This window comes from Bidens hawaiensis, unplaced genomic scaffold (genome assembly GCF_021521415.1).
Source record: "Bidens hawaiensis isolate Kalapana, Puna unplaced genomic scaffold, B.hawaiensis_p1.1 tig00059054_1, whole genome shotgun sequence".
In the NCBI taxonomy this organism is placed as follows: Eukaryota; Viridiplantae; Streptophyta; class Magnoliopsida; order Asterales; family Asteraceae; genus Bidens; species Bidens hawaiensis.
The window spans coordinates 1-26,227 of record NW_027500643.1 but is presented as its reverse complement, the minus strand read 5'-3'; the positions used below and the strand labels follow the sequence as shown (position 1 = coordinate 26,227).

The 26,227-nt window shown below is 38.4% G+C and overlaps 1 protein-coding gene across 1 annotated transcript; it reads right to left on the bottom strand.

The window, feature by feature from the left end:
• Positions 1 to 20,093: 20,093 nt before the first annotated feature.
• On the bottom strand, positions 20,094 to 24,845 carry LOC143602509 (hexokinase-1-like; the record flags this gene model as incomplete). Its single annotated transcript, XM_077079589.1, has 8 exons — positions 20,094 to 20,467; positions 20,556 to 20,637; positions 21,188 to 21,318; positions 21,380 to 21,478; positions 22,677 to 22,832; positions 23,391 to 23,465; positions 23,961 to 24,149; positions 24,698 to 24,845. Coding segments are annotated over 8 exons (1,213 nt in total), but the record flags the coding sequence as incomplete, so codon positions are not given.
• Positions 24,846 to 26,227: the final 1,382 nt, after the last annotated feature.

Below are 26,227 nucleotides of genomic sequence, written 5' to 3'. Positions count from 1 at the left end.
GACTATGTACTTGGTATTCACAATTTGATAAAAGAGGCCGTAAGCCCAATTTATGAAATCTTGAAAAACGATCCAAGCCGAACTGCTTCCCAATCTAATAAAAGAGCGAGTCGAAGCAAAAGTGAAACCGTTAATTCAAAAAGAGAATCAAAGAAAGAATCTAAAAGAGAATCAGAGAAGAAAGAAAGTAAGAAAAAGAAAAAAGAAACCGAAAGAAAGAAAGAAGCAAGTGATGAAAGCTCAACAGCTGAAAACGGCCTCCGTGAGAAAACAATGAAACTTAAAATAAATGAAGGTTGTTATTTTAAGGTATTTAAGGTTTATAACCCCAAAGAATATCATGTGGATAAGGGAGCAATAAATACCCTCCGATGGTTGGAGGAAATGGAATCGATCGTGCTTATAAGCAAATGCACGGAAGAAGAGAAAGTTGAATATACCTCCCAGATGTTAAAAGGAGAGGCATTAGAATGGTGGAATACCCTGATCGGAATCAAGGGTAGAGAAAATTTATACAACTTAGATTGGGCGACGTTTAAAGCCATGATATTAAAGAATTTTTGCCCGATTAATGAAATGGATCAGATTCAGACTAAACTGTGGAATCACAAGGTCGTGGGAACAAACCTCAAGGAATATAACACCAAGTTTCTTGAGTACTGCAGAATTGTACCTCATTTGGTCACTTCTGAAATCAACAAAGTGACACGATACATCTACGGGTTACCAATAGAAATCCATGATTTGGTTAGTTCACATATGCCGTCTTTGACGGAATCTACTATGGAGTTGGCCGGGTATTTGATGGATGGGATGATTAGAAACCGTGACGAGAAAAAGAAGGATGATGGAATAACGACTGTGGGAGGAAAGATGAAGAAGGTTGAGAAGAAACGAGAAGGGGCGTTTGTGTATAGTCGCCCTGTTTGCAAATATTGCAGTAGGAGACATTTCGGTAGATGTCTTCGACCAACCAACACCGTAATATGCAATTTTTTCAAAAGATCGGGTCATGTGGAAGTAGACTGTAAGAAGAAAGCGGTTGTGTGTTTCGAATGTGGTGAAAAAGGACATTTTAGCAATGAGTGTCCAAAGAAGAAGCCGACGATTGTGGCAGCTGGTGCAAGCGGCAGCGGTTCCAAGACCGAGGCCAAGAAGGGAAACGCTCGTGTCTTCATGTTAGACACTCAGAAGGCAGCTGATATACCGGACGTGACAACGGTACGTTTCCTATTAATAATGTTTATGCTAGAGTTTTATTTGATTCGGGTGCAAACCAAAGCTTTATAGATTATAAATTTTGTAGTCTATTAAATGAGCCCTTAGTTAAACTAGATAAACATTATGAAGTAGAAACTGCTGACGGAAACATAAGTCGAATAACCAAGGTTCTAAATAACGCCACAATTTCATTAGCCAATCACATCTTACCTGTACGACTGTACCTATGAGATTGACAGGTTTTGATGTAGTTATAGGTATGGACTGGTTATGGACTAATCAGGCCCGTATCTTATGCAACGATAGAGCCATTGATATCCGAACATCTAACAATAAAACCATTCGTATTATTGCATATAAAGAAGGGGGAAAGGTTGGAATTATTTCTAAAATAAAAGAAAGTCATTGCATAGGTAAGGGGCGCCTCGCATTCATGGCCTATGTAGCCAAAGAACCGGAACCAAAGAAGATGGAGGAAGTGCCGATCGTTTCTGAATTTCAAGATGTGTTTCCTGACGAATTACCAGGAGCCCCTCCTGATAGAGAAGTAGAATTTAGAATCGACCTCATTCCAGGAACCTCACCAATAGAAAAATCTCCTTATCGTTTAGCACCTACGGAAATGAAGGAATTGAAGAAACAATTAGATGAGCTATTAGAAAAAGGATTCGTACGGCCAAGTTCGTCACCGTTGGGAGCTCCAATCTTGTTTGTAAAGAATAAAGACAGATCGATGAGAATGTGTATAGATTATAGAGAGCTAAATAAGGTCACAATTAAGAACAAGTATCCATTACCGAGAATCGACGACTTGTTCGATCAGCTCCAAGGAGCAAGTTGTTTTTCTAAGATTGATCTTAGATCGGGTTACCATCAGTTAAAAGTGCAAGACGAAGATATGCCTAAAACAACATTTAGAACCCGATATGGACATTATGAGTTCACCGTTATACCTTTCGGACTCACTAATGCTCCGACAGCTTTCATGGACATGATGAATCGAATTTGCAAACCATACTTACACAAGTTTGTTATCGTCTTCATTGATGACATTCTTGTTTACTCAAAATCCAAAGACGATCATCAAGTTCACCTTAAGATCATACTTGAAACCTTAAGAAACGAGAAATTATACGCCAAATTTTCTAAGTGTGAGTTTTGGTTGTCCAAAGTTCAATTTCTTGGTCATGTTATAAACGATAAGGGTATTCAAGTAGACCTAGCAAAGATTGAGGCCATTACCAAGTGGGAGAAACCCAAGACACCAACTCAAGTCCGAAGTTTTCTAGGACTAGCCGGATATTATCGAAGATTCATTCAAGACTTCTCCCTAATAGCCGTTCCATTAACTTCACTCACAAGAAAGACAATTAAGTTTGAATGGGTACCGAAGCAAGAAGAAGTATTCAAAACACTCAAACAAAAGTTAACCAATGCACCTATCCTGCCTTTGCCAGAAGGACTAGAGAACTTTACCATTTACTGTGATGCTTCGCACACGGGAATGGGATGTGTTTTAATTCAAGGAAAGAAAGTAATTGCTTATGCTTCGAGACAATTAAAATTTCATGAAAAGAATTACACCACACACGATTTTGAATTAGGAGCTATAATTTTCGCGTTGAAGTTATGGCGACATTACTTGTATTGTGTAAAGTTCATTATATATACCGATCACAAAAGTTTGAAGCATATATTTGATCAAAAAGAGTTAAACATGAGACAAAGGCGTTGGATGGAAACGCTTAATGACTACGACTGTGAGATCGTATATCATGAAGGGATAGCCAACGTTGTGGCTGACGCCTTAAGTAGGAAGAAACATGAAAAACCAAAGAGAGTCCCAGCTCTTAGACTAGAACTCAAAGTTGATTTAGCTTGTCAAATCAAAGAAGCTCAGAAGTTAGCACTGGAAGAAGGAAACATTAAAGCCGAGAAGGAAAACGACACAATAGACCAATTAATCAAAGGAAGCGACGAAATCCTTAGACTTGGTACAAGAATTTGGGTACCAATGGTTGGAAAACTAAGAGATAGAATTTTAGAATAAGCACACAAGTCAAAGTATATGTTGTCCAGGAAGTGATAAGATGTATCACAATCTAAAGAATGATTACTGGTGGACTGGTATGAAAAGAGATATTGCTCTATATGTTGCCAAATGCCTAACCTGTTCTAAAGTAAAAGACGAACACCAAAAGCCGTTAGGATTACTCCAACAACCGGAAATTCTGATATGGAAGTGGGATATGATAACTATGGATTTCATCATGAAGTTACCTAAGACTTCTCGCCAAAATAATGCAATCTGGGTTATTGTAGATAGACTTACCAAGTCTACTCATTTCATTCTGTAGTTTCCCATCCGGATCTACACGGAAGTATCTCGTACTACGTAGGTGCGGAATCCCTACGTAAGACGATACGAGCGTAGGATGCGATATACGTTAAACCCAAGTACAAATACACGTTACAATACTCAAAAGACACGTTGTATTGCAACTCCTTTAACACGTGATATGCAAATCACAATTACACATACTAATCAACTATCTCAAAATAACCCGTACATCAAACATATATAGTTATCGACAACTTCGCCTAACAGGCTAGGCGAAGTTGTAGATAACTTCGCTTGTTCCTCAAGTTCTCTTATAAGAGGCGAACTTGTGAGACAACTTCGCTAAAACATAACAAAACCAACTAACACGATTACAGACACTATATACTGAACTACTGACATCATGTACCAACAGACTCCCCCTTGGCAGTAGCTTCATATCTCTAACTTCAATCACGTGTCTTGTTATCCCAAAACTCTTGTCTCTCTCGTCTTCAAGCATGAACTCCCTGTCTTACACAGACATAGACAACTCTCTGGTATTTCCTGGCTTCTTCTTTCCATGCCGGAATATAGAATATCTTTTTCTCGTTCAGCACCTGCAAGTCAGCTTGAGACAAATTCACCAAGTGCATAGGATCATACACTCTCAGCAACTCTTGTTCATCTTCATCCTCCATCACCGCTTCAGCTGTTTCACTATCGACATACCACCATTTCAGATTCTTTAGGACATCCTTGGGCATCTGTTTCATCGGCACTTCTTTTAAACACCGGATCGGCTTATACTTCATTATCATCCAAGGTTTGCCATCAGCTCTCATACCTCTGTCTTTATCTTCAACGAGCTTTCCTTTCTGCGGCTTTAATAACTCGAACTTTTTCTCTTTGATGTTTTCTTTCCACACGATCTTTCCAATAATCCTAGCCATATTGTCATCACTCCTGTTTATCAACCCCAACTTGGCTAAGTACTTTATCTCAAACTCCGGCAAGGTATTCAACGATCTCAACAATCTCTTGAAATACTGAACTCCGTCAAAACGTTTAATCACAAACAGCCTCAACTGCTCATCGTATAACCAGCATATAATCCCCTTCTTCGATTCAGCATATCCTTTGATGTTGTAACTCTTCTTGAACATTGTAGGAACCGCCGGTTTCTTTGTCTTTACGAACCATTGAGCGTAGACTTCTTTCCATCTCGGCTGCTCTTCCCATTCAGTCTCATCGCTTCCCATATCTTGACCCATATCTGACTTATCAACTTCGGCAATTTCATGCTCAACGTTTTCTTCCACAATCTCTCCCTCTTCAATCTCACTATCAATTACAATATCAGCCCCTATCTTCTCAATCTCTTCACTTGGTAACACATCGTCGTCACCCACAATATCATCATCCAACACCTCCTCAGCATCCACTACCACCACATCATCACCCCCTGATCCACCAGTTGCACCCATTGACTCCCCCTGAGATGTGGAAGTCCCAAGAGCTTGTTCAGTTCTTGGCAACTCACCACCTGCACCTTTCGATGCGTTGGGATCATCGTCTCGATCATTCCCCTTCTTCGTCCTCAACTCATCGCCCTTGCATCTCGTCTCCCCCTGAGATGCTAAGAACTATTGTAAAGCATCAAAAATTTTACCGTGCTCAATCAGGAGGGACGACTGAATTTGATTTTCGGCAACAAGGCGCTGGATAGGTCTGACTTTGCTCAGGCGAAGTTAAGGTTAACTTCGCTTATCCTTAACTTCGCCCCTTAACAACTTCGCCCCCTGCACAACTTCGCTTAATATTAAACTTACAAAACAGTCCCTCATAAATTTGAACATAATGCACTTGTCTCATAAAACTTTCTTTAAAGAGTTAAATGTTACAATCAACGACCCAAGTAACCAAGTTTTAAGCCATAAAACTTCATATGCAATGAAAATTTTAGAAATAAAATACACGGGATCAAATTTCAGTCTTGACAGGGACTAGTATGTTTTAGAAAAGATCCGAACAGGAATCATACTAATTAGATGGCTGTCACATAGATCCATGTTCAGCTGTATTATGGCATAAAAAAATAGGTTGTAAGCAGGTAAACAACTTAGTATTGTTTTCTTCGCTTCTGTGATACGGGTTAGGTTCAATTAAGCTAAAAATATAAATGGACGACACATCAGAGATTGTGATGCCTCCTATCTATTCTCAAAGCTCAAAATATAAATTGATCATCCCATTAAACTCAACAAGGCGCTGGATAGCGTGAGTCTGGATCAAGTTTATTCTCGACTGTTCTGCCACGACCCTTTCAAGAGCTGCTATCCTGTCTGAGTCAGATAAGGTTGCATCAAAATCAAACCTCATATGAGGAGTGTCTTAAGCATATGGTGGAGGGATTCCCAAAGAAGTTGATACATCAGAAACATGCATAACAGTAACCGCAGGTGGTATCGAAACAGATAACCCTGCAGTGGCAACCAAAGTCGACTCTACGAATCTTGCAACAACCTCCGATGGAGTAAGTGTAGGAGGTGGCAAGGAGACAATTTCTGGAGTCGAAAACTGGAATGTAGTGGGTGGAATGCCAAATGAAGATGATGTAGATACCACGGGAACATCCGAGGTGATTGGTCCTATCACAGTCATGGACGCAGGGACCATAGTCATTCCAGATAAAGCGGGTGGTGAGAAACGAACCACCCTCGAGCTTTCACCAGCTCCCAATCCTTCACCCGTTCTTGCCATTTTAGATCGACGAATCAAACGACCCAACTCCTCCTCAAAATCAGACTCACTGTCTTCTGTATCTTTCTTTCTTTTTCCATGAATTCTTTCTTGAGCGACCAGTATCTGTCTTGCTTCAGCAACATCGTCAGCTGAGGAGTCAGAGTCGTTTCTTTCAGAATCAGCTACCGACGTAGCTACCAACGACACATCAGCACTAGAAACTTGCGCAACTGAGACCTGAACTTCTTCCTCAAGATCAACTCATTCCATGTCGAAAAATCCTTGGCCACCAAAAGCAGCTTCAAGGTCTACGTGATCCTCCGGTGCCACAACAGGGGCAGCAGGCAAAGCTTGCTGTACCACAGATGGTGGTTAAGGTGCTTCAACCTGTTGTGGTGCCGGATCCCGAAACTCGTCCCCACGAGGAGTAACATACGCTGGGTTGATCAAAAAACCAAATAGCGGAGTATTTCGTGGACGAAGCTCTGGTTTACTTCGAGCACTCGACGCTCTGCACTGTGCGAATATCCTCTTGCTGACACTCTCTACATAACGAATCGGGCGGCGCTGAGGTAGCGTAGGAGCCACGTGATTCAAGATCATTTGTAAGAATCTTGGATACATCAAGAATCTTTCACAAGCCACCGCTCGTCTCTGACGGTCTATCTCATAAACCACCATCTGACTGAAGCTGTAACGCTTGTTGTATGTCAGTGCTGTCATTGCCGACTGCATCGTCGCACCCATCCCGTCCGTACCAGCCTTTCTACCCGACATGCACACGATCATCACGTGCATGAGAAAACGCCATTGATCCAACAAGAATCCTTTACGTCTCTGAGTGTCAACCAATGGACCAGAATAGCCCATTCTTAAAAATGCACCGTCTCTGAATGGAGCAACAAAGTCTGTAGGGTCATCTCTCGTTTCGTTCCCAAACTGCAAAGCGACCCTTATCTGTTCCGAAGAGAACTGCACCACCTGATTGTTAACGGTGGCGCGCATTACCGGGGGCTCGACTCTGCAATCGTATTCAACCGTCTGCCAGAAGTCTTCTATGTTCGGCAGAGAGATGGGCAGAGTTGTAGAAATTGCATGGAAGATACGCGAGCGAATCAGAAAGATGATGATCTCGCGATAATCATCAACACCGCTAGCATCCAGGTCCAGTGTTATGTACATATTGTGCCCCGGAAAGAATTGGCGATTGTATCACCACCTTCGTCACCACCGGCACCACCGGCTCCTGCTACAGCTGTCATATCTACACCACAAATGGTCTAAGTTAGAGAACCGTCAAGGCAGATCGTAACTTCGCTTATTACCATGAGCGAAGTTAAGATAAACATTAGTGTGCAAGCAAAGTTAGACATAGGGCGAAGTTGAGCACAACTTCTCCTATACAATAACTTCGCCTGACAACAGATTACTTTTAAATAATATTTAAAGCATCAGGCGAAGTTAAGCCTAAGGCGAAGTTAAGGATAACTTCGCTTAATCATAACTTCGCTCCTTGAACAACTTCGCCCCTGATTAATTAAAATTTAAAGTAACATGCGAAGTTAAGCCTTAGGCGAAGTTGAGAACAACTTCGCCTAAACTATAACTTCGCCTGAACTGAAACGGCAAAGGTTTAGACGGCCAAACGAGATGTCTTTTGGATAATTTGAAGATTGTAGACTCTAAAAAACATGGTTTTATGGAGATCTAGACGATCAAGTTGGTTACGACCACGTTAAAACGAGTTTGGAAAGCGGGTGTTTAAGGTTTGCATGAACGGGTCACTAATCGGACCAAAACGACATCTAATTAACGTGATCGACACGAATTATGCATTATCCCGACCCTACACACCTTTAATACGGATTGAAATTGAGAAAAGATAACAAGTGTTGATTCGTTTGACAAGTTCGCCGAGGGTTATATTATGATAAGTTCGCTGGAATAACTTCGTTGGGTTTTTGAAAATAATAAAGAGTTTGACCAAATTAACCCTTATATAGGTCTGACTTTGCTCAGGCGAAGTTAAGGTTAACTTCGCTTATCCTTAACTTCGCCACTTAACAACTTCGCCCCCTGAACAACTTCGCTTAATATTAAACTTACAAAACAGTCCCTCATAAATTTGAACATAATGCACTTGTCTCTTAAAACTTTCTTTAAAGAGTTAAATGTTACAATCAACGAACCAAGTAACCAAGTTTTAAGCCATAAAACGTCATATGCAATGAAAATTTTAGAAATAAAATACAAGGGATCAAATTTCAGTTTTGACAGGGACTAGTATGTTTTAGAAAAGATCTGAACAGGAATCATACTAATTAGATGGCTGTCACATAGATCCATGTTCAGCTGTATTATGACATAAAGAAACAGGTTGAAGCAGGTAAACAACTTAGTATGGTTTTCATCGCTTCTGTGATACGGGTTAGGTTCAATTAAGCCCAAAATATAAATGGACAACACATCAGAGATTGTGATGCCTCCTATCTATTCTCAAAGCGTATTTGGCTTTTCCCAAGTCACCCCGAGTTGACCTCGACCCGTAGTGTCTGATTAAACAGTAAGTACACTTCGATCTTTAGAATCTTCTTTCCGTTCTCTTTCTTGCTTCTTGATTGATAAGTATAATATAATAGGCTTCAGAAGGCTTAATTTTATTTTTTTTAATGATTTCAATTTTTTTTTTAATGCTAAGGATTTACATAGCTTCAAACAGTAGACTACTGCAAGTCCCGAATCTGGATCACTGCAGTTTCTTGACACATTATCTTCTCGGGAATCAGAACACTCGTGGGCTCGTGTATGACTGGGTAATCACTTTTCTGCCTATCATTCGGAAAGATATATATGGAGACATACGCAACTCTTAATGAGTTGTCCCTTTAAATCGAGAAGATTTAGTTAGTATCACTTCTACTTTTACGCACCATAAAAAGCTACCATAACATACAATGACTGTTCTAGAGTCTTTTAGGCCTAATAATTTCACTAGTTAAGCACATAGAAATAGTTTGTGTATCACTTTCCAGGGTTGGATCAATTTTCATAGAAACATTGTATAGAACCTTCTTACGAAGTAGTAGACTTGAAAAATTATTTCATCTCCCTTAAAAAAAACAAATTCTATCGCCCCGATCAAGTCAAAGTTATCAGGTAAACGGCTATCCTGAAGATCCAATGGATCAGCTGGACCGACCACATACGAATATGCGTCCTTTTAACTAAGTATGAACGACTACTTTTCAGCGAAAGAATAAAAACACATCATAAACCGCCCCAGTCGCTTTCAGTCATCTGGTTAATGGCTATCCTCATAATCTACTGGTAGAAGTGAGGACCAAACACATCCGAAGATATGTCCTTCAAACATGAGCAACCGACATAATTCTAAGCGGTAGTGACGTTTTTTTTTTTTAAGTAAAATTGAAAAATACGGTTACTCGGGATTGATCATCCCATTAAACTCAACAAGGTTTTGAAAACGAGTTCTGTCAAACGCTTTAGTAAAAAGATCAGCGAAATTATCTAACGAATCAACCTTTTCGAGCACTATTAGGTTCTTCTCAGCACAATCCCGTATAAAGTGATGACGAATGTCAATGTGTTTAGTTTTGCTGTGCTTTACGGGATTGTTAGTTACTGAGATCGCTGCAATGTTATCAATGCAAATAGGAGTTTGAGTGAAATTCAGACCGTAATCGCGCAATTGCTGTTGTATCCAAAGAACCTGGGAGCAGCAGTTTGATGCTGCCATGTACTCTGCTTCACAGGTAGAAATGGCTACAGAAGTCTGCTTCTTGCACTACCATGACACCAATCTTCCTCCCAGAAACTGGCATCCACCGGTTGTCGATTTCCGGTTCTGATTGCATCCTCCATAGTCAGAATCCGTGTAAGCGACCAAATCCAAGTATCCCCCTTTCGTGTACCACAATCCCAGCTTAGGCTTGCCTTTGAGATACCGTAATATCCTCTTTACTCCCTTCATGTGAGATTCCTTTGGGCTTGCCTGAAATCGAGCACAGAGACAAACAGCAAACATAATATCAGGTCTAGATGCAGTTAAATACATTAAAGAACCTATGATTGCTCGATATTGGGTGGGGTCCACATCTGCATCACTATCTGAATCAGCACCCAGTTTGTAGTTGACGCAAACCGGAGTGTCAAATGGAGTGCTGCCCTCCATCTTGAAGCGTTTGAGAACGTCTTGGACATATTTAGTTTGATGGATGAACATCCCCTCCTTCTTCTGATCAACCTGCAATCCTAAAAAGAAAGTTAATTCACCCATTGCACTCATTTCAAACCTCCTTTTCATGACTTCTTCAAATTCCTGACACATGGCGACTTTTGATGCAGCAAAGATGATGTCGTCCACGTAGACTTGAACAAGAAGAAAATCTCCCCTCTTTCTCTTGACAAATAGCGTACTGTCGATCTTTCCTCTTTCGAACCCATTCTCAAGTAAGTAATCAGACAAGGTTGCATACCAGGCACGAGGGGCCTGATGTAGTCCATATAGCGCTTTACTTAGCTTGTACACATGATCAGGAAAGTCTGGGTCAGGAAAGCCCGGAGGCTGTTCAACGTAAACTACCTCATTGACTTTACCATTAAGAAAAGTACTTTTCACGTCTAATTGGAACACCTTCATCACATTGTGTGCAGCAAATGCCAAAAATAGTCGAATCGCTTCCAATCTTGCCACAGGAGCAAACACTTCATTGTAGTCGATTCCTTCCTGTTGATTAAACCCTTTAACTACCAACCTCGCCTTGTTTCTAATGATTATTCCTTTCTCATCTCTCTTACACTTAAAGACCCACTTTGTGCCAATAGCATGTACATTCTTCGGTTTTGCTACTAACTTCCAGACTCCCATCTTCTCGAACTGAGCTAACTCTTCTTGCATGGCTTCTACCCACGAGCTATCCTTGAGAGCCATTTGATAATTCTTTGGTTCAATCTGGCTAATGAAGCAGGTGTACAAGCATTCATTTATGATACCCGTTTCTTTAATGCTTGCGTAAACACAAGTGTGCTCATTCAAACTTCTTCTTGTTTGAACACCGTCAGACAGATCACCTATCACGTTCTCCAAAGGGTGATTTTTGTGAATAGCAGTAGTCTGAACCGGACCGACTTCCAGATTATTTTCCAAATTCGAAGAGAGTTCTTCAATGGCTGATTGATGTTGAGAGTGAAAAGGGTTGTAAAATTCTTCTTCAGTAGAGGCGGCAGGAGTATTAACGGCACTTGACGTGGAAGGTTGACTTTCTTCGTATCGTGGACGTTGCACAATATTTTCCTCCTCGTCATACATGATCTGTGAAGCAATTTTCTCATCAACTTCTGCAAAATCCAAGTAAGGCACATTAAAAGATTTGAACAGTCTATCATAGTCAAAAGCCTCAGCGGGTCCCATGCTAGGCTTTGGTGGTTTGTAACTCGTGATGTCAGTGTTACATACCACTTCAACCTTGCTGTTCGATAAATTAAAGACTCTTCTGTTGGGTGTCCCAACTACATATCCGACTAAAATACCTTCGTCGGCTTTCTCACCAAATTTTGAGTTTGTCTTTAATATCGTATATGGGGACCCGAATGGTTCGAGACCATTCAAGTTTGGCTTTCGACCATGCATAAGTTCATAACAAGTTTTATTTAGCCTTTTAACAGTTAAAACACGATTAAGGATACAACAGGCTGTGGCAACTGCTTCAGCCCAGAACACCACGGGAAGTTTAGCATCAGCCAGCATGGTTCTGGCTCCTTCAATTAGCGTCCTGTTCTTCCTCTCAGCCACCCCATTTTGTTGCGGAGTATACGGGGCGCTGTATTGATGGTCTATCCCTTTCCGTAAACAGAACATCTCCATCTGGTAGTTCTTGAACTCCGTCCCATTATCACTTCTGATGTACTTGACCTTTCTCCCAACAATGTTTTCAACCTTGGTAATCAAGTTAATTACCAACTGAACCGTCTCATCCTTTGCCTTCAGAAAATACACCCAAGAGTATCGAGAGTAATCATCGGTTACTACCAAGCAGTATGTCGTTCCACCTAGACTCTTTACATTCACGGGACCGAAGAGATCCATGTGAAGTAGGTCTAGTATACTGACAATTGAGTTAACCTTCTTGGGGTGATGAGGTTTCTTGTGTTGTTTTCCCTTCTTGCACGATAAGCATTGATCTTCAAAGTTGAAATTCTTCAGGGGAACACCAAGCACTAGCCCATTCTTGACAATATAATTCATTTTTCGAAGATGTATATGTCCCATTCTCCGATGCCATAATTCGGACTCAGATTCAGTTGCCTTTGACAGAAGACATGACTCTTCTGTTGCCATCTCGGTTGACCTCATATCCATTACATATGTGTTCTTCTCTCTTGGAGCTTTCATCACCACCCATGCCTCTGGTATCTTGAAACCAGGATACAGAACTATTGCTTCATTCTTAGTAAAGTGCACCGTGTACTCTTTTTCACAAATCTGAGGCACACTCAACAAATTATGATTCAACTCCTTAACAAAATTCACCTTCTCTAGTTTCATTTTACCATTTGTCACAGTTCCAATACCCGTAATCCTACCACCGCTCTCTCCAGCGAAACTTACTCTTCCTCCTTGAACAGGTTTCCATTCATGTAACAAATCCTTGTTGCCAGCTATGTGCCGGGAACAGCCACTATCCACAACCCACAGATTGTTTACAGTCCTGTTCAACTGTTCCTGCACGATTAAAACAAAGGATTAAAATCTGGGGACCCAAGACCTATTGGTCTTGGGACGATTAAACCTGTTAAACGGTATCCCGTACATTGATTGTCTAAAGTCAGTTTGAGAATGACTTCTGTAAGTTCTGAAAGGATACCTTCTTGTGGATTGACTATGAGGCCAACCAAACCTTCGTGAATTAAATGAATTATAACTAGTGGTTTGGTTGTTAACAGGGAAAAACTGAGATCGATTTCTTTGAATCTAGGATTAGTCCAATGTCTGAACTTTGGTGAGTTTGCATTCCTATTGGTATAGTAATTACAATTCGATTTATTCTCATTTTTCTGAGTCCTCATACCTCTGAATCTCTGAATTAGAGGGCAATCAGCAATCAGGTGTCCTATTCGATTGCATCTGAAACAACTCCTGTGTTCAACTTTCATCCCAACAGTTGTTTCAGACGTTGAGGTTGCATTACTACCCGTTTGTCTAACATACGGTGGGACAAACGGGTTTAGGGGAGAATTCTTTTCAGTTGGCTTATATTCCTCCCCACGTTTTAGTAACACTACCTCTTCTTTTATCTCACTAGATTCGGATGTCTTGTCCGAATTTGATGAGACAGAACTAGGAGCAGAAATCTTAACATTCGAAACAGGCTTACATGTTTCGCTTTTACTAACTTCAGGTTCTTTAATCGAAACTTTGACAGGAACTGTCTGACTAATTTCAACATCAACAGATTTTTGATTACTAGGATCATATGTATAGTTATGGTTATATGGTGGTGGAACTTCAGAATATCCAATTCCCCCTTTTTTAACTGGGGAACGTTGAACACTTACGATGTGATCAAGCGTTGCTGAGGAATTTCTAAACTGTTCAATTTTTCTGTTTAGTTCCACCACTTTTACCTGGTAATCAGCTATCTATTTATCCCTTTCAGCAATTAGTTTGGTTTTCTCTTCTAACACTTCATAACTAAGATCAATTACTTGTATTTTTTCAGCTAGACTGGCTTTAAGACTTCTGATATCCTTTTCACTAGCTTTTATTTTTATCGTGTAACTGTTTTCTCTAGTTTTAGTGTAATGGTGATCTTCTTTTAACATTTTAAATTGAGCGTCCAAACTAACAAACTGATCAGTTACTGTTTTTAATTGTTCAGACAGATTTTCACATTTTATACAATGGAGTTCAGAACTTACCTCAGAGAGCTGATCATTCACTTCTGCCATATAAGCTTGATCTTCTCCCGTCTCTCTGTCGCTCCCTCCAGTTTCGATGTTTACCAAGTTGGCTTGTTCGAACACTTCCTCAACTTGCAAATTCCAGTTGTATCCCCCATTCTGTCTGGATACCATCGCCCTATTCTCACTACCTCCCCCATTCTGTTGTGTAGTCCTGTTCTGACTACGTTCGACTCTTTCATTTGTGCATTCCTTAGCAAAGTGACCATTCTGTTGACAGTTATAACATCGAACCTTTGACTTATCAAACCCTGGTCTTTCGCCAACGAACTTTCTACCCGTTTTCTTCATGAACCTTTTAACTCTTCTTACTATCATCGCCATCTGCCACTGCAGATCCATCTCTTCCAGATCATCAGCATCAATCTGATCATAGTCTTCATCCAAAGTTGCGGGATCGACTATTTTACCTTTAATGTAATTCTCATAAGATGCAATGAAAGATGCATAGAGGGCAAACTGTTGTTCAGCTGATTTAACACTCATGGGCATCTATGAGTATTTGTTGATTTGAGCATTTGATGAGAAGTTACCAGTAGTGGCTTGAGGTTTTGAAGAATTACTTCCTCCAGCTACAAAACATACATCACCATCCATGTTGAGAGTCAAGTGACCATCATGAGTTGAGTTTGAGCTTGAGTCTCCCTTTGAGTAGTAAGCAGATGATTCTGATCTTGAACTTGAACTTGAACTAACTTTTGCACCGTACATACCCGGATCCTGAACCTGATCAGTTGGTGTCTCTTTCCGAACCATGTTAAGTTCAAAAGTTCGTAATTTATTGACTGTTGTTTCCAAATCAAAATCGGCAAACTCTTTATCTTCTCTCATCAAAACCGTGTACATTTCCCATTTCGGTGGAAGAGCATCAAGGAGTTTCTCTACTACCTCCTCTTCTTTGTATACAATGGAGTAATTGCTGAGTTCGGTCATTAGGTGATAATATCTTGTGATGATATCATCAACTGATTCATTTTTCAAATATTTGAACACCGAGAATTGGGTTTTTAGAAGCTTAATTTTGGATGCACGTATCCCCACATTACCTTCATATCGATTTTCTAGCGCTTCCCATAGCTCTCTAGCGGTTTTGTATTTCCTGAAGGTGTGAAGAATCTCTTGTGGAAGAGCCATAGTGATCGCCGCATGAGCTTTACTCTCTGCCTCATACATTTTCCTCTCCTCCTCATCCATCTTACTGTACTTCTTTATTTGATCACGACCCTCAAACAAGGCCGTCGTGGAATGTATCCATCTTGTATGCACACCCACATCTTAGCATCTTGGTATTTAACATACTGCTCAAACCGATCTTTCCAAGCAACAAAATCGGTACCCTTAAGCATTTTCGGAGCCTTAGTAGCTGAACCTGCTTCCACCTCCATTTTCACCAGTTCCGTAATGTTTATAGAAGTCATCTTTGAAAATACGACTCGAAAACACAAAGAAACCCAAAAATAATATTTTATTATTCTGAACAGTACCCAGTAGGCGAAGTTATGCTTAACTTCGCTTAAGCTTAACTTCGCTTATACTCAACTTCGCTAAAACCTTAACTTCGCTTACTTCTTAACTTCGCCTGATGTTAACTTCGCTTAATGACAACTTCGCTTAATGACAACTTCGCTTAATTCAAGCGAACTTGTGAGACAGGCGAAGTTAAAGATAACTTCGCTTAAACTTATATCTTCGCCTAAACCCTACAAACAGTGGCGGCAACTTCGCCTGATGAACAAAAGATTTTTGCAGGTTTTAATTTGACGTATTGCAAGGTATGTGGAGATGTAATGGGTTGTATTTGATAGTGGGAGATGGTTAGGACACAAAAACTCGGTATTTTAACGTAAACTCGTCCCGCGAATAGTCGAACGGAACGATTTCTACACTCGTGTGATAATCCCCAACCACACAATCACGAGCAAATGCTCTGATACCAATTGTAGTTTCCCATCCGAATCTACACGGAAGTATCTCGTACTACGTAGGTGCGGAATCCCTACGTAAGACGATACGAGCGTAGGATGCGATATACGTTAAACCCAAGTACAAATACACGTTACAATACTCAAAAGACACGTTGTATTGCAACTCCTTTAACACGTGATATGCAAATCACAATTACACGTACTTATCAACTCACTCAAAATAACCCGTACATCAAACATATATAGTTATCGACAACTTCGCCTAACAGGCTAGGCGAAGTTGTTGATAACTTCACATGTTCCTCAAGTTCGCTTATAAGAGGCGAACTTGTGAGACAACTTCGCTAAAACATAACAAAACCAACTAACACGATTACAAACACTATATACTGAACTACTGATATCATGTACCAACATGAATGAATGTTATAAAGTTAATAGAAGAAGGTTAATGTATGGTTGTATGGTACGAATAGGGAACCGGGCCCTAATAATACTCGAGAAAGAGGGAATCGAACCCTACTAATATTCGAGAACTAGGGAACCGAACCCTACTAATATTCGAGGAAAGAGGGAACCGGGCCCTAATAATACTCGAGGAAGGAGGGTACCGAGCCCTAATAATAGTCGAGGAAGGAGGGTACCGAGCCCTAATAATACTCGAGGAATGTAAGGCGTAATACTCTTTATAACGTAAGATATGAAGGTAAGTAAGTAAGGATAAAGATATGAAAGTATGAATGAAGTATGTAAGTATGTAAGTATGTATGTATTGTATGTCATGTGATTAACTAGAACTCACTCAGCGTAGCTGACTTTTAATATGCACGCAGGTGAGTAGGATGAGGCAGCTCGCTTGAGGGAAACACGTGGCATTGAATAAGAGGTTGGCATCGGAAGACTCAAGACGTTATGTTTATTATTATGATATTTTGAAAGACAAGTATGTTCATTTTAAGACAAGTTATGGATAAATGTAATCTTTTATGAAAGTTTTTATATTCCGCGTATGTTTTTATTAACTCTGATAAATAGAAATATGTTGATGAGTAAATCCAACGCCCAAATGTGAGGCACCGGTAACGGAGCCTTACAAAAACCGAATTTTAATGAATTTGACCATTTCATTATTTTTCAATATTCATGCCTTAAACAAAAAAATTATTTTTAATAACCATTTATTTCAAGTTGTTATGATTTTAATGCCATTTTCAAAAAAATTCATTAATATATTTATTCCTAGATGTCAAAAATAAAATTTATATATCTAACTGAATATCAAATTTGAATTCTCAAAATAACAAAAATTTAAACTTTAAACCATAAAGTTCATAAACTACTAAATATTTCCTTGTTAATCATATTTGATTATTTGTTATTTTGTGAAATATTTCCTTATGAAATTATTTAATATGAGCATATTCCAAATAATGGAAAGAAGGAAAAATATTTTAGTTTATTAATTTTGCCAGCCGAAAAGTATCATCTTGCTTGAAACATATTTGTGTTGGTTGAATTTGTTGTCTATATTTATATGGTTTGTTGATATGTTTTTTCACTCGTATGAAACACGGGCTATATCCTAGTTTTACATTAAGACTCCTTTTCCTTTCACTTTTAAGGAGACAGACTGGTAGTAAGGCTGACCACATAGGGGGGAGGGAATCGAAAAGCTATGCTTTGTGGAATGGACCAATAATACCTGTTTTATTTCACTTTTTTGGAATAACCCATTATTATTCTAAAAAAACTACATGATATTCTTTTTAGTTAGTGGCGGTTCTTAGCTTGGGCCATGTTGGGCCTCGGCCCATCCAACTTTTTCGCTCACTTGTGCAATTTTTTTGAAAAAAAACATAAAAAATTTATATGTGTTTAGTCTAGCCCATCCAAATTATCTGTTCAAGATCCGTCGTTGCCATCGTTTACGGACTATTAGGGTTTTACTTGTTAGCTCACAGGGTATTATAAATAGAGATAAAAGTAGAGTTAAGAGCTTAATGAACAAGAAACAAATACGAGACCCCTTGTTCTCGTTGTCGCCAATTTGAGCCCAAACTTAAAATCGGCCCAAAGCCTTCATCAATCCAAACAACATGACCATGGAGGATGTGAGAAATTTGTGTTGGCTTGGAATAGTTAGACGAAACGATAATGAAGATATGTGGTTAGCAAAAAGAGGGTGCACAACTGCACATTTAGTTCTAAGTCGTGGAACAAGTGATATTGATTCTTCCACCTCCATAAATAATTCAAGTCACTAATATCAATATCATCGTACTCAGTATATCCCACCAATAGCAAAGCTATGGTAGGGTCTGAGGAGGGTAAGATGTAGGCAGCCTTACCTCTACCCCATAGGGATAGAGAGGCTGCTTCCGGTGAGACCCCCGGCTCGATAGTAGTTTTGCATCAAGCCTTGGACATAAGGCACATAGCACTCAATCATCGGGACACCAGCTGATCGGTGCATGTACCCTTATCTTTCAGCTATCAACGCCACTACATGATGCCTGATTAACCGTCCGTCACTTTTAACGTTATTTTCACGAGATTAGTAAAATAACGTCAAAATTAGTGCAATTTCACTTTTGCCCACCCGAGAGTTCACACATATATACATCATATGTGCGCACCGCAAGCAGGGCTAAATTCAAGTCACTAAAGAAAGTGCATAAAATGACTTATTTGGATATGCCACTTTTCTACTAGTGAATTCTTTGCCGATAATTTAAGTCATTAAGGAAGATGCGTTATGTGACGTGCTAAATTAGGGTTTTCTTGTTGCGTAAAAAGTTTGTCGCATATATGTAGGGATTTCTAACACAAAGTTTTCGTCGCACATTTTTTCCGGAAAACCCCCCACTTTTCTAGTAGTGCTATTGATCATAATAGAGTTGTGCACGAACCATGTCGAGTAGCCGTTGCGAGAGCAAGCCCGGCTCGAATTTTAAACTGAGTTGGCTTGGCTCGGTTTTTAAAAAAATAATTGGCTCTACTAGGTTTGGCTGGATTAGATTGTTAGAACTTAAAAAAAAGTTCTTGATGTGAATTTGATTATGTTCAAGAATTGGACTTATTTTATTGAATGTCTTTTACTTTGGATGTACAACGTTAAAAGTTTAGGTTAATTTAAACAAGTCAAACGAGTTAAGCCGGCCTTGGCTAAAGCTCGGCTCGCTTACAATCCAAGTCAATTTCAAGCGAGCTTGAATCAAGCCACAAGCTATTTGGGCAAACCAATTGGTCAACATGTTGGGAAAAGATCTTATTGGCTTCATCAGATAGTTACATACACAATGAAGCGAGTTAAAAGCTCAGTACACTTTGTAGTAGTTTGCTTATGAGATCAAGAAGCATCATAAGTCATGATGACACGTTGAAGACATCATGAACTTAGGCGGGGAAGAATTAACGACCTACCGAACAGTCCAGAATTCCGAAAAATTCCATCTAAGTTTTGATGATCAAAATCCTTAAAAAAAAGGTCAAGAGACCTCCTTGGAATGGTATGAAAACTTATTTGGAATACCAAATTTGTGCATGGCTGAAAGTTATAGATGCGCACTTCCAAAGTGCATAAAACTCTTAATGCAATCAAACTTTCTGAACAATGCAGTCAAAAAGATGAATGTCACAAATAAACGATCTATTTCAAATTTCCGGTTTTTATTAACCACTAATGTGCTCCAAAATGGAAGAATCCCAAAACTCATAGCAAAAGAAATGCCACTTTCAAGTCCTAAAAGAGTTCATACATCTTCAACATAAATCAAACCATTCGCAAAATCAGATCTTACCTAGCCTAAAATGTCCAAATGAAACTTCAACAGTGTCCGATCACTATATGGGAGTAATCGGTGTAACATCTCCGGCCAAAAAATATTGTGTGTGAATAAACTCATAAGCAGATTCTGATTACCTTCTCCAAGATCCATACACCCTAGTTGTATTGGGAGTTACACGCGGCAAGAAGAGCAGCACCAATTCCGGATCCATCATTGGAGAGTATAAGTTTAATGTGTTTTGCCAGTTTATCACCGATCAGTTCGTTCAAAGTGCTCTCGAGGCAGTTTCGGTATTCAGTGTAGTGTTCGTATAATCCTCCGTCCATTGCAATAACGGTCTTTGGGATCTCACCGTCTCTAAGGTTATCTCGTCTGATTTTCTTCAGAATGCCCAAAATTCCTGCTGCAGCGAGGCGGGCTCCTCGTGTGACGATGATATTGCATATCTCAACCACTGTCTTTCTTGTAGCGAGCGATGTATTGGGTATCTGCAAGTTAAGTGATACTTTAACATCTTATGATGAAAAGAGTTGTTGAGCAGTTAAAACATGTCGATCATTTTGTAAGAAAATGTACCTCTAATATCTCTTTCAATTTGTCCCCAACAACCTTGAGATCAGCAGACGAGTCATGATGCATTGCAGACATTATATGTGTCCTATGAATCACACGACAAACAATGGCCATTTTTTCCTTAGAGTTCAAAGTATATATAATGATCATATAGTGAGAGTAGTAGCATGTCAAAATGTTAAAAGAAAAGTTAACTTAATTAAGTAATGGTTGAGTTACAATATAAATTTCCAATGAAAAAAAAAAGTAAGTTTATATTAATAGTAGAGATGCCAAAGATGGGTGGGTTGGGCAATGGACTGATGTATCCGGTGCTTAACTTAGCTCAGCATTTGAGAAGGGTTCGGGGATTCACGATCTAATGTACACAGTCTTACCCCACACTTTGTGCAAGAGGTTATTTCTGATGGCTTGAACCGATGGGAAACAAACTCTTGCACAAATGTTGGGTAATAGACTAACATGTTGAAACAGGTTGAGTCGGTCTTGACCTGTTTCAAACTATATTTCTACTTTGCCCATTTGACCAGATAAAGAAAAAGATTAAGCATAATCCGAATTTCCATCTATTCATAAGAAAATGAATCAAAAGTGCCACCTCTAAATGATAACCAAATACGAAAAACCGCATATACCTCAATACAAATTGAGTTTTTAGTTTGGGGGGAACCGTGTCACCGAAAAGGGCAGCTTCACTAGCCATCCTATATAGAATTCTACGAAGAATTTCTCCAAGATACATGCCAGAAATCATTTTTTCAAATATCTGCCAAATAAATTAAGGTTAATTTAACGTGTTATTAAATTATGCATGCATAAAAAATTACCTGTTCCCCGGGGTTCAAACTGTCAGCATCCAGTGTGTTATCATACTCAGTTAAAGGAAGATGTGATGACTTGAAGTTACCCCACTCCATGTTGATGACCTATACAACAAATGAAGTGTCTATTAATTAATACTCCAGATGGAAAATGGTCGGGTTGGGTAAATGGAAAAATGAGTTCGGGTCAAACGAGCAGAGCCAGGTAGGGCTTAGGCTCAGGTCGTTTATGATAACAAGATGAAATGTTGAGCTTGGCTCATAAAAAGCTCAAGTCAGATCGCTTAATTTTTTAAAAAGTTATCTTTTTATTTTTACACATGATACACATAAAAGTAAAAAAAATAATACTATTTTAACATACACATAATGCATAACTAGTAAACTACAAAATTTTTTATTTATATATAAAATATTGAAATCATCATCATCATCATCATCGTACTCAGTATATCCCACCAATAGCAAAGCTATGGTAGGGTCTGAGGAGGGTAAGATGTAGGCAGCCTTACCTCTACCCCATAGGGATAGAGAGGCTGCTTCCGGTGAGACCCCCGGCTCGATAGTAGTTTTGCATCAAGCCTTGGACATAAGGCACATAGCACTCAATCATCGGGACACCGGCTGATCGGTGCATGTACCCTTATCTTTCAGCTATCAACGCCACTACATGATGCCTGATTAACCGTCCGTCACTTTTAACGTTATTTTCACGAGATTAGTAAAATAACGTCAAAATTAGTGCAATTTCACTTTTGCCCACCCGAGGGTTCACACATATATACATCATATGTGCGCACCGCAAGCAGGGCTAAATATTGAAATCTGGTATATATATGAGAATTTGGGCTTTAATCTAAACGAACCACCGAGCTACCTAAATAAGCCTAACGAGTGACAACCCTGGCTTGGGCTCAGATCGTTTACAAACCGAGTCAGATCGGCTCGTTTGTAAACAAGCCGCGAGTTTTTTGAACGACCCTACTTGAAGGCCGCCTGTTTTGGTCAAACTGTGGTTTACTGGTAACAGATTCTCACGGCCACTCAAAGAAAACTAGCTTTGGTTACCTTAGACTAGAGCGAACAAAAAAACTGGTTACCCAAGATATAAAAAATTAGCATTTCAAACCCCTTTGCAGCAATTTTAAAATGTTTTATTACCTTAATTTTTTATTCTAGAAGTTCCTTACCTCTAATAAAAATTAGACAGAAGTTAATTACCTTTTTATCCAAAATATATGAAAGTATGAAACTATATGATGAAGATTAGGTATTGATATTAACCATCAAAAATATTGCTCACCATCTCTCCTGACTTAGGATGCGGACCATGCCATTTTGGTATAGCTTGAGCCCGTTCCACGTAAGCTGCATTGCTTCCGGTACCCAAGATTACTGCTACCGCAACATCTTTGTCATCATATTTCCCTCCAGCCAATGTTCCAACTGTATCATTTACCTACACACAACGCCACGCATTCTCATTTTTATTTTAAAAATAATCAAATAAATAAATCAATTTCACATGACACTTTTTTTTTCAAATGACAGAATGATTTCTCAATTTTCCATGTCAATGTAGTATATAGACTTAACCAGACATGTAAACGAACCGAAGTTCAGTGAATCATTTGATGGGGAGTTCGTTTATTTAATAAACAAACGAACGTGAACAATTCATTTAGTGAAATGAATGAACATGAACATGCTTCTTTCGTGAATGTCCGGTTCTTTTTCAAGCCTAGATTCAACAATAATTTTACATTGCTAGATGGAAAGCTATGATTCTTTAAAAATATTGCTATTTTGAGTGAGTATTGTTCAATTGGCATTTTTATTCAGTTTTACTAAAAAAGGGTTATTAAAATCCACATTTTATACTTTTTTGTATTTTTCAAGGAACCTGAGTTAAGCTTTTCTAATACAATATTATGAATATTGAAAAAGAATTCAAATTACAACTCCAAAACTCACAAGATTAAAGAAATTGCAAAATTAGTAACACAGATTAACTCACCAGTGCAGAAACACGCATATCAACACCTTGCCTGTCCATTGCTTTTGTCAACTCTGCAACGACATCTTTACCGACCTAGCAATTAAATTTTTTAAAACAAAAGGTTACTACCGCATCCCAAATGGTCTAAATATGTTTAATCAGTCAATTAAAGTAATCAGATCACACTTTAGATGATATTGTTGCATGCACATATATAAGGATTTAGTGGTAAATTGTTCATTTTTACGTTATTTCACATTATTAATATGTAATATAAATCCACACACATAAATTTTCCACATATATTTTTTTATTCTGTTGTACTAAAAAAAAGGTTAAAAAAAACTAGTAGCCAACCCAAAAATACAACACTGATAGAAAAATATGAACATTATTAACTTAACATAGTTATTGTACTCCTAGTCCAGTTTACATACTATTGTGTGTAAAAACTTAATGTGAACATTATTTTTGGCCAACCCGACCCAGTCCTTATAAAAAAACTATGCTTTTGTCCCAAACCATTTTTGACACTTCCATTTTCCAACCCATTGGACCCATCATAAGCAAAATGTGATTAGTAATTACCATTTGATCAATGGAGAAGCCTTTTGTCCAGCGAATAAGAGTTCCCGAATCAATAGATAATTGCATGACAGGAAATGAGAAGGTGAAACCTAATTCCCTTTGTCTGCCTGGAGGAAGACGAAACTTGTCACTCTCACTTTCACTAGCAATAAATTTAGCAAGTTCTCCAGCAATGAAGTCAAAAAGTGCCTGGACAAAATTAAATTTCAGATATCAAAACCACATACGTGGAAAGTATACGTTACAGTTTTGACTAGGGTGTAAATTTCTTGCACGACACAACAACACGATATTCGCGGGTTTGGGTCAGTTCCGGGCTGACCAGCCAACACGTTTAATTAAACGGGCCGTGTTCGTGTTAGCCTAGCAAGTTCAGGGTTGACCCGTTAACCCATTTGTGTTATTTAATTTTAAAATTTGAATTGTATAATAACTTAAACTATTTGGGTATATTTATACCAAAATATTAAGGTTTAAATATAAATAGGCATAAAAAATAAATGCTTCAAAAAACTAAACTTAGTATTAAGTTTAGATTTTCATAGTAATAATTTGTAAAAAGCAAATAAACATTTTCTTTTGAGATTAAACGAGCCTTATTCATGTCAACATGCTAATACACGTGTCATGTGGTTCATGTGTGTGATACAATTTCAGGTTTGTGTCATTTACAACTTCATGTAAAATTTCCTGTCAACTTGTGAACACGATTGATTTAATAGAAAAGAAAAGCTTACGTCTGGAGTTCCAACCATCAATTGAGGCGGGATTGATGCCTCAGCACACTCTTGATATGCAATACCAGATTTTCCACCCAATTGCAACCGCAAAACCCTAAAATTTGTTCCTCCAAGATCCAATGCATAATACACTCCTTCCTCCTCACTAAATTAAAATGAAAAAATAAAATTATTCAAATTTACACAAAGCCAAATAGACTTTAATTATAGAAAGCAAATACAACTATATATGCAAGATATTTTTTGCACTGATTATTGAGCAATTAACATAATGAATCAGGATTATCTAGCAAGTAAATGGATACATTTTGTTGAAAATTCTTAATGCATACAACCTGCTAAACCATCTTATTCAAATTTTAGATGATGACTATACTGTGTAATAGTATTTTTTTTTAATCGTAATTAATAAGTGTGGGTCAACCCTGACGGGTTTCGAGTTGGGAAAACAATCACAAATCATAGCATAATTTATGATCCTGCCATTTGAATCACCAAAATGTGACCTAATGTCATCAAAATCACACCAAAAAACAGTGGGAGCACTACTTGAAAACAAGTCATTTTTCAACAAAAATTTCCTACAAATTTCCTACAACAAGGAATTCCAACAGATTTCAAACGAATCATCAACAAAATACTAACAATATGTGTTTTTGTTGGAAAACTGTTGCAACTTCCTATGAAAATTTCCTACAACAAGTAATTCCAACAGATTTCAAACGAATCATTAATAGATTTCAAGTAATTCCTACAACAAATTTCATTTCAAATTACTCGTTTAAAAAATTTACTAAAACCGGGACCAAAATGTATTTTTATGCCTCATAAAAAATTTGTCATATTCAAACAATTATATTATATTCATAATAATAAAGCTTTTGAACATGAAATAATTAATTAAATATTAAAAAACGGATAAAAAAAACTTTGCCACAGTTGACTTAATCCACCCCGTACTAAATTTGAGCAGTTACAAGTCCCACACCACAGTTTGCCAACTCCATTTAATGAATCATTCCAAGCCCTCCTTTCTACGAAATCAGTAACAACGGAACACTCTCCATTTACCAAGTCGTCATTCGCCGGAGTAATCTGTGTTTTCCGGCCACTTCAGCTACCGGAACTCGTTCATTTACCAAAGGTATTTTAGGTTAATTTTGATGTTTGTTCGTTTTAACTGTTATTTGATTTGATTAATCTAGTTTGGAGTTGTGCTTATGGTGTTAGGTTGCTAATTACTGATTATATGTGATGCACTCCATGTGTTTGATAAAATGCCTATGAAAAGTTTTTATCCCAATTTTTGTAATGTTAGTGTGAATTTGTATTTGAGTTAGTGTGAATTTGAGTTGTAGTTGATTAAATTTTATAAAGTTAAAAACTATAGTCTATTGTTCATGATAAGCACTATATAATTTATGGTAGATAATTTGTTTTTATGTAAACCTTTATAGCTGCAAAAGTTGTATAAGAACAACCAGACTTGGGAATATGAATCTTTTTGGTTATATTCAAACTGATATA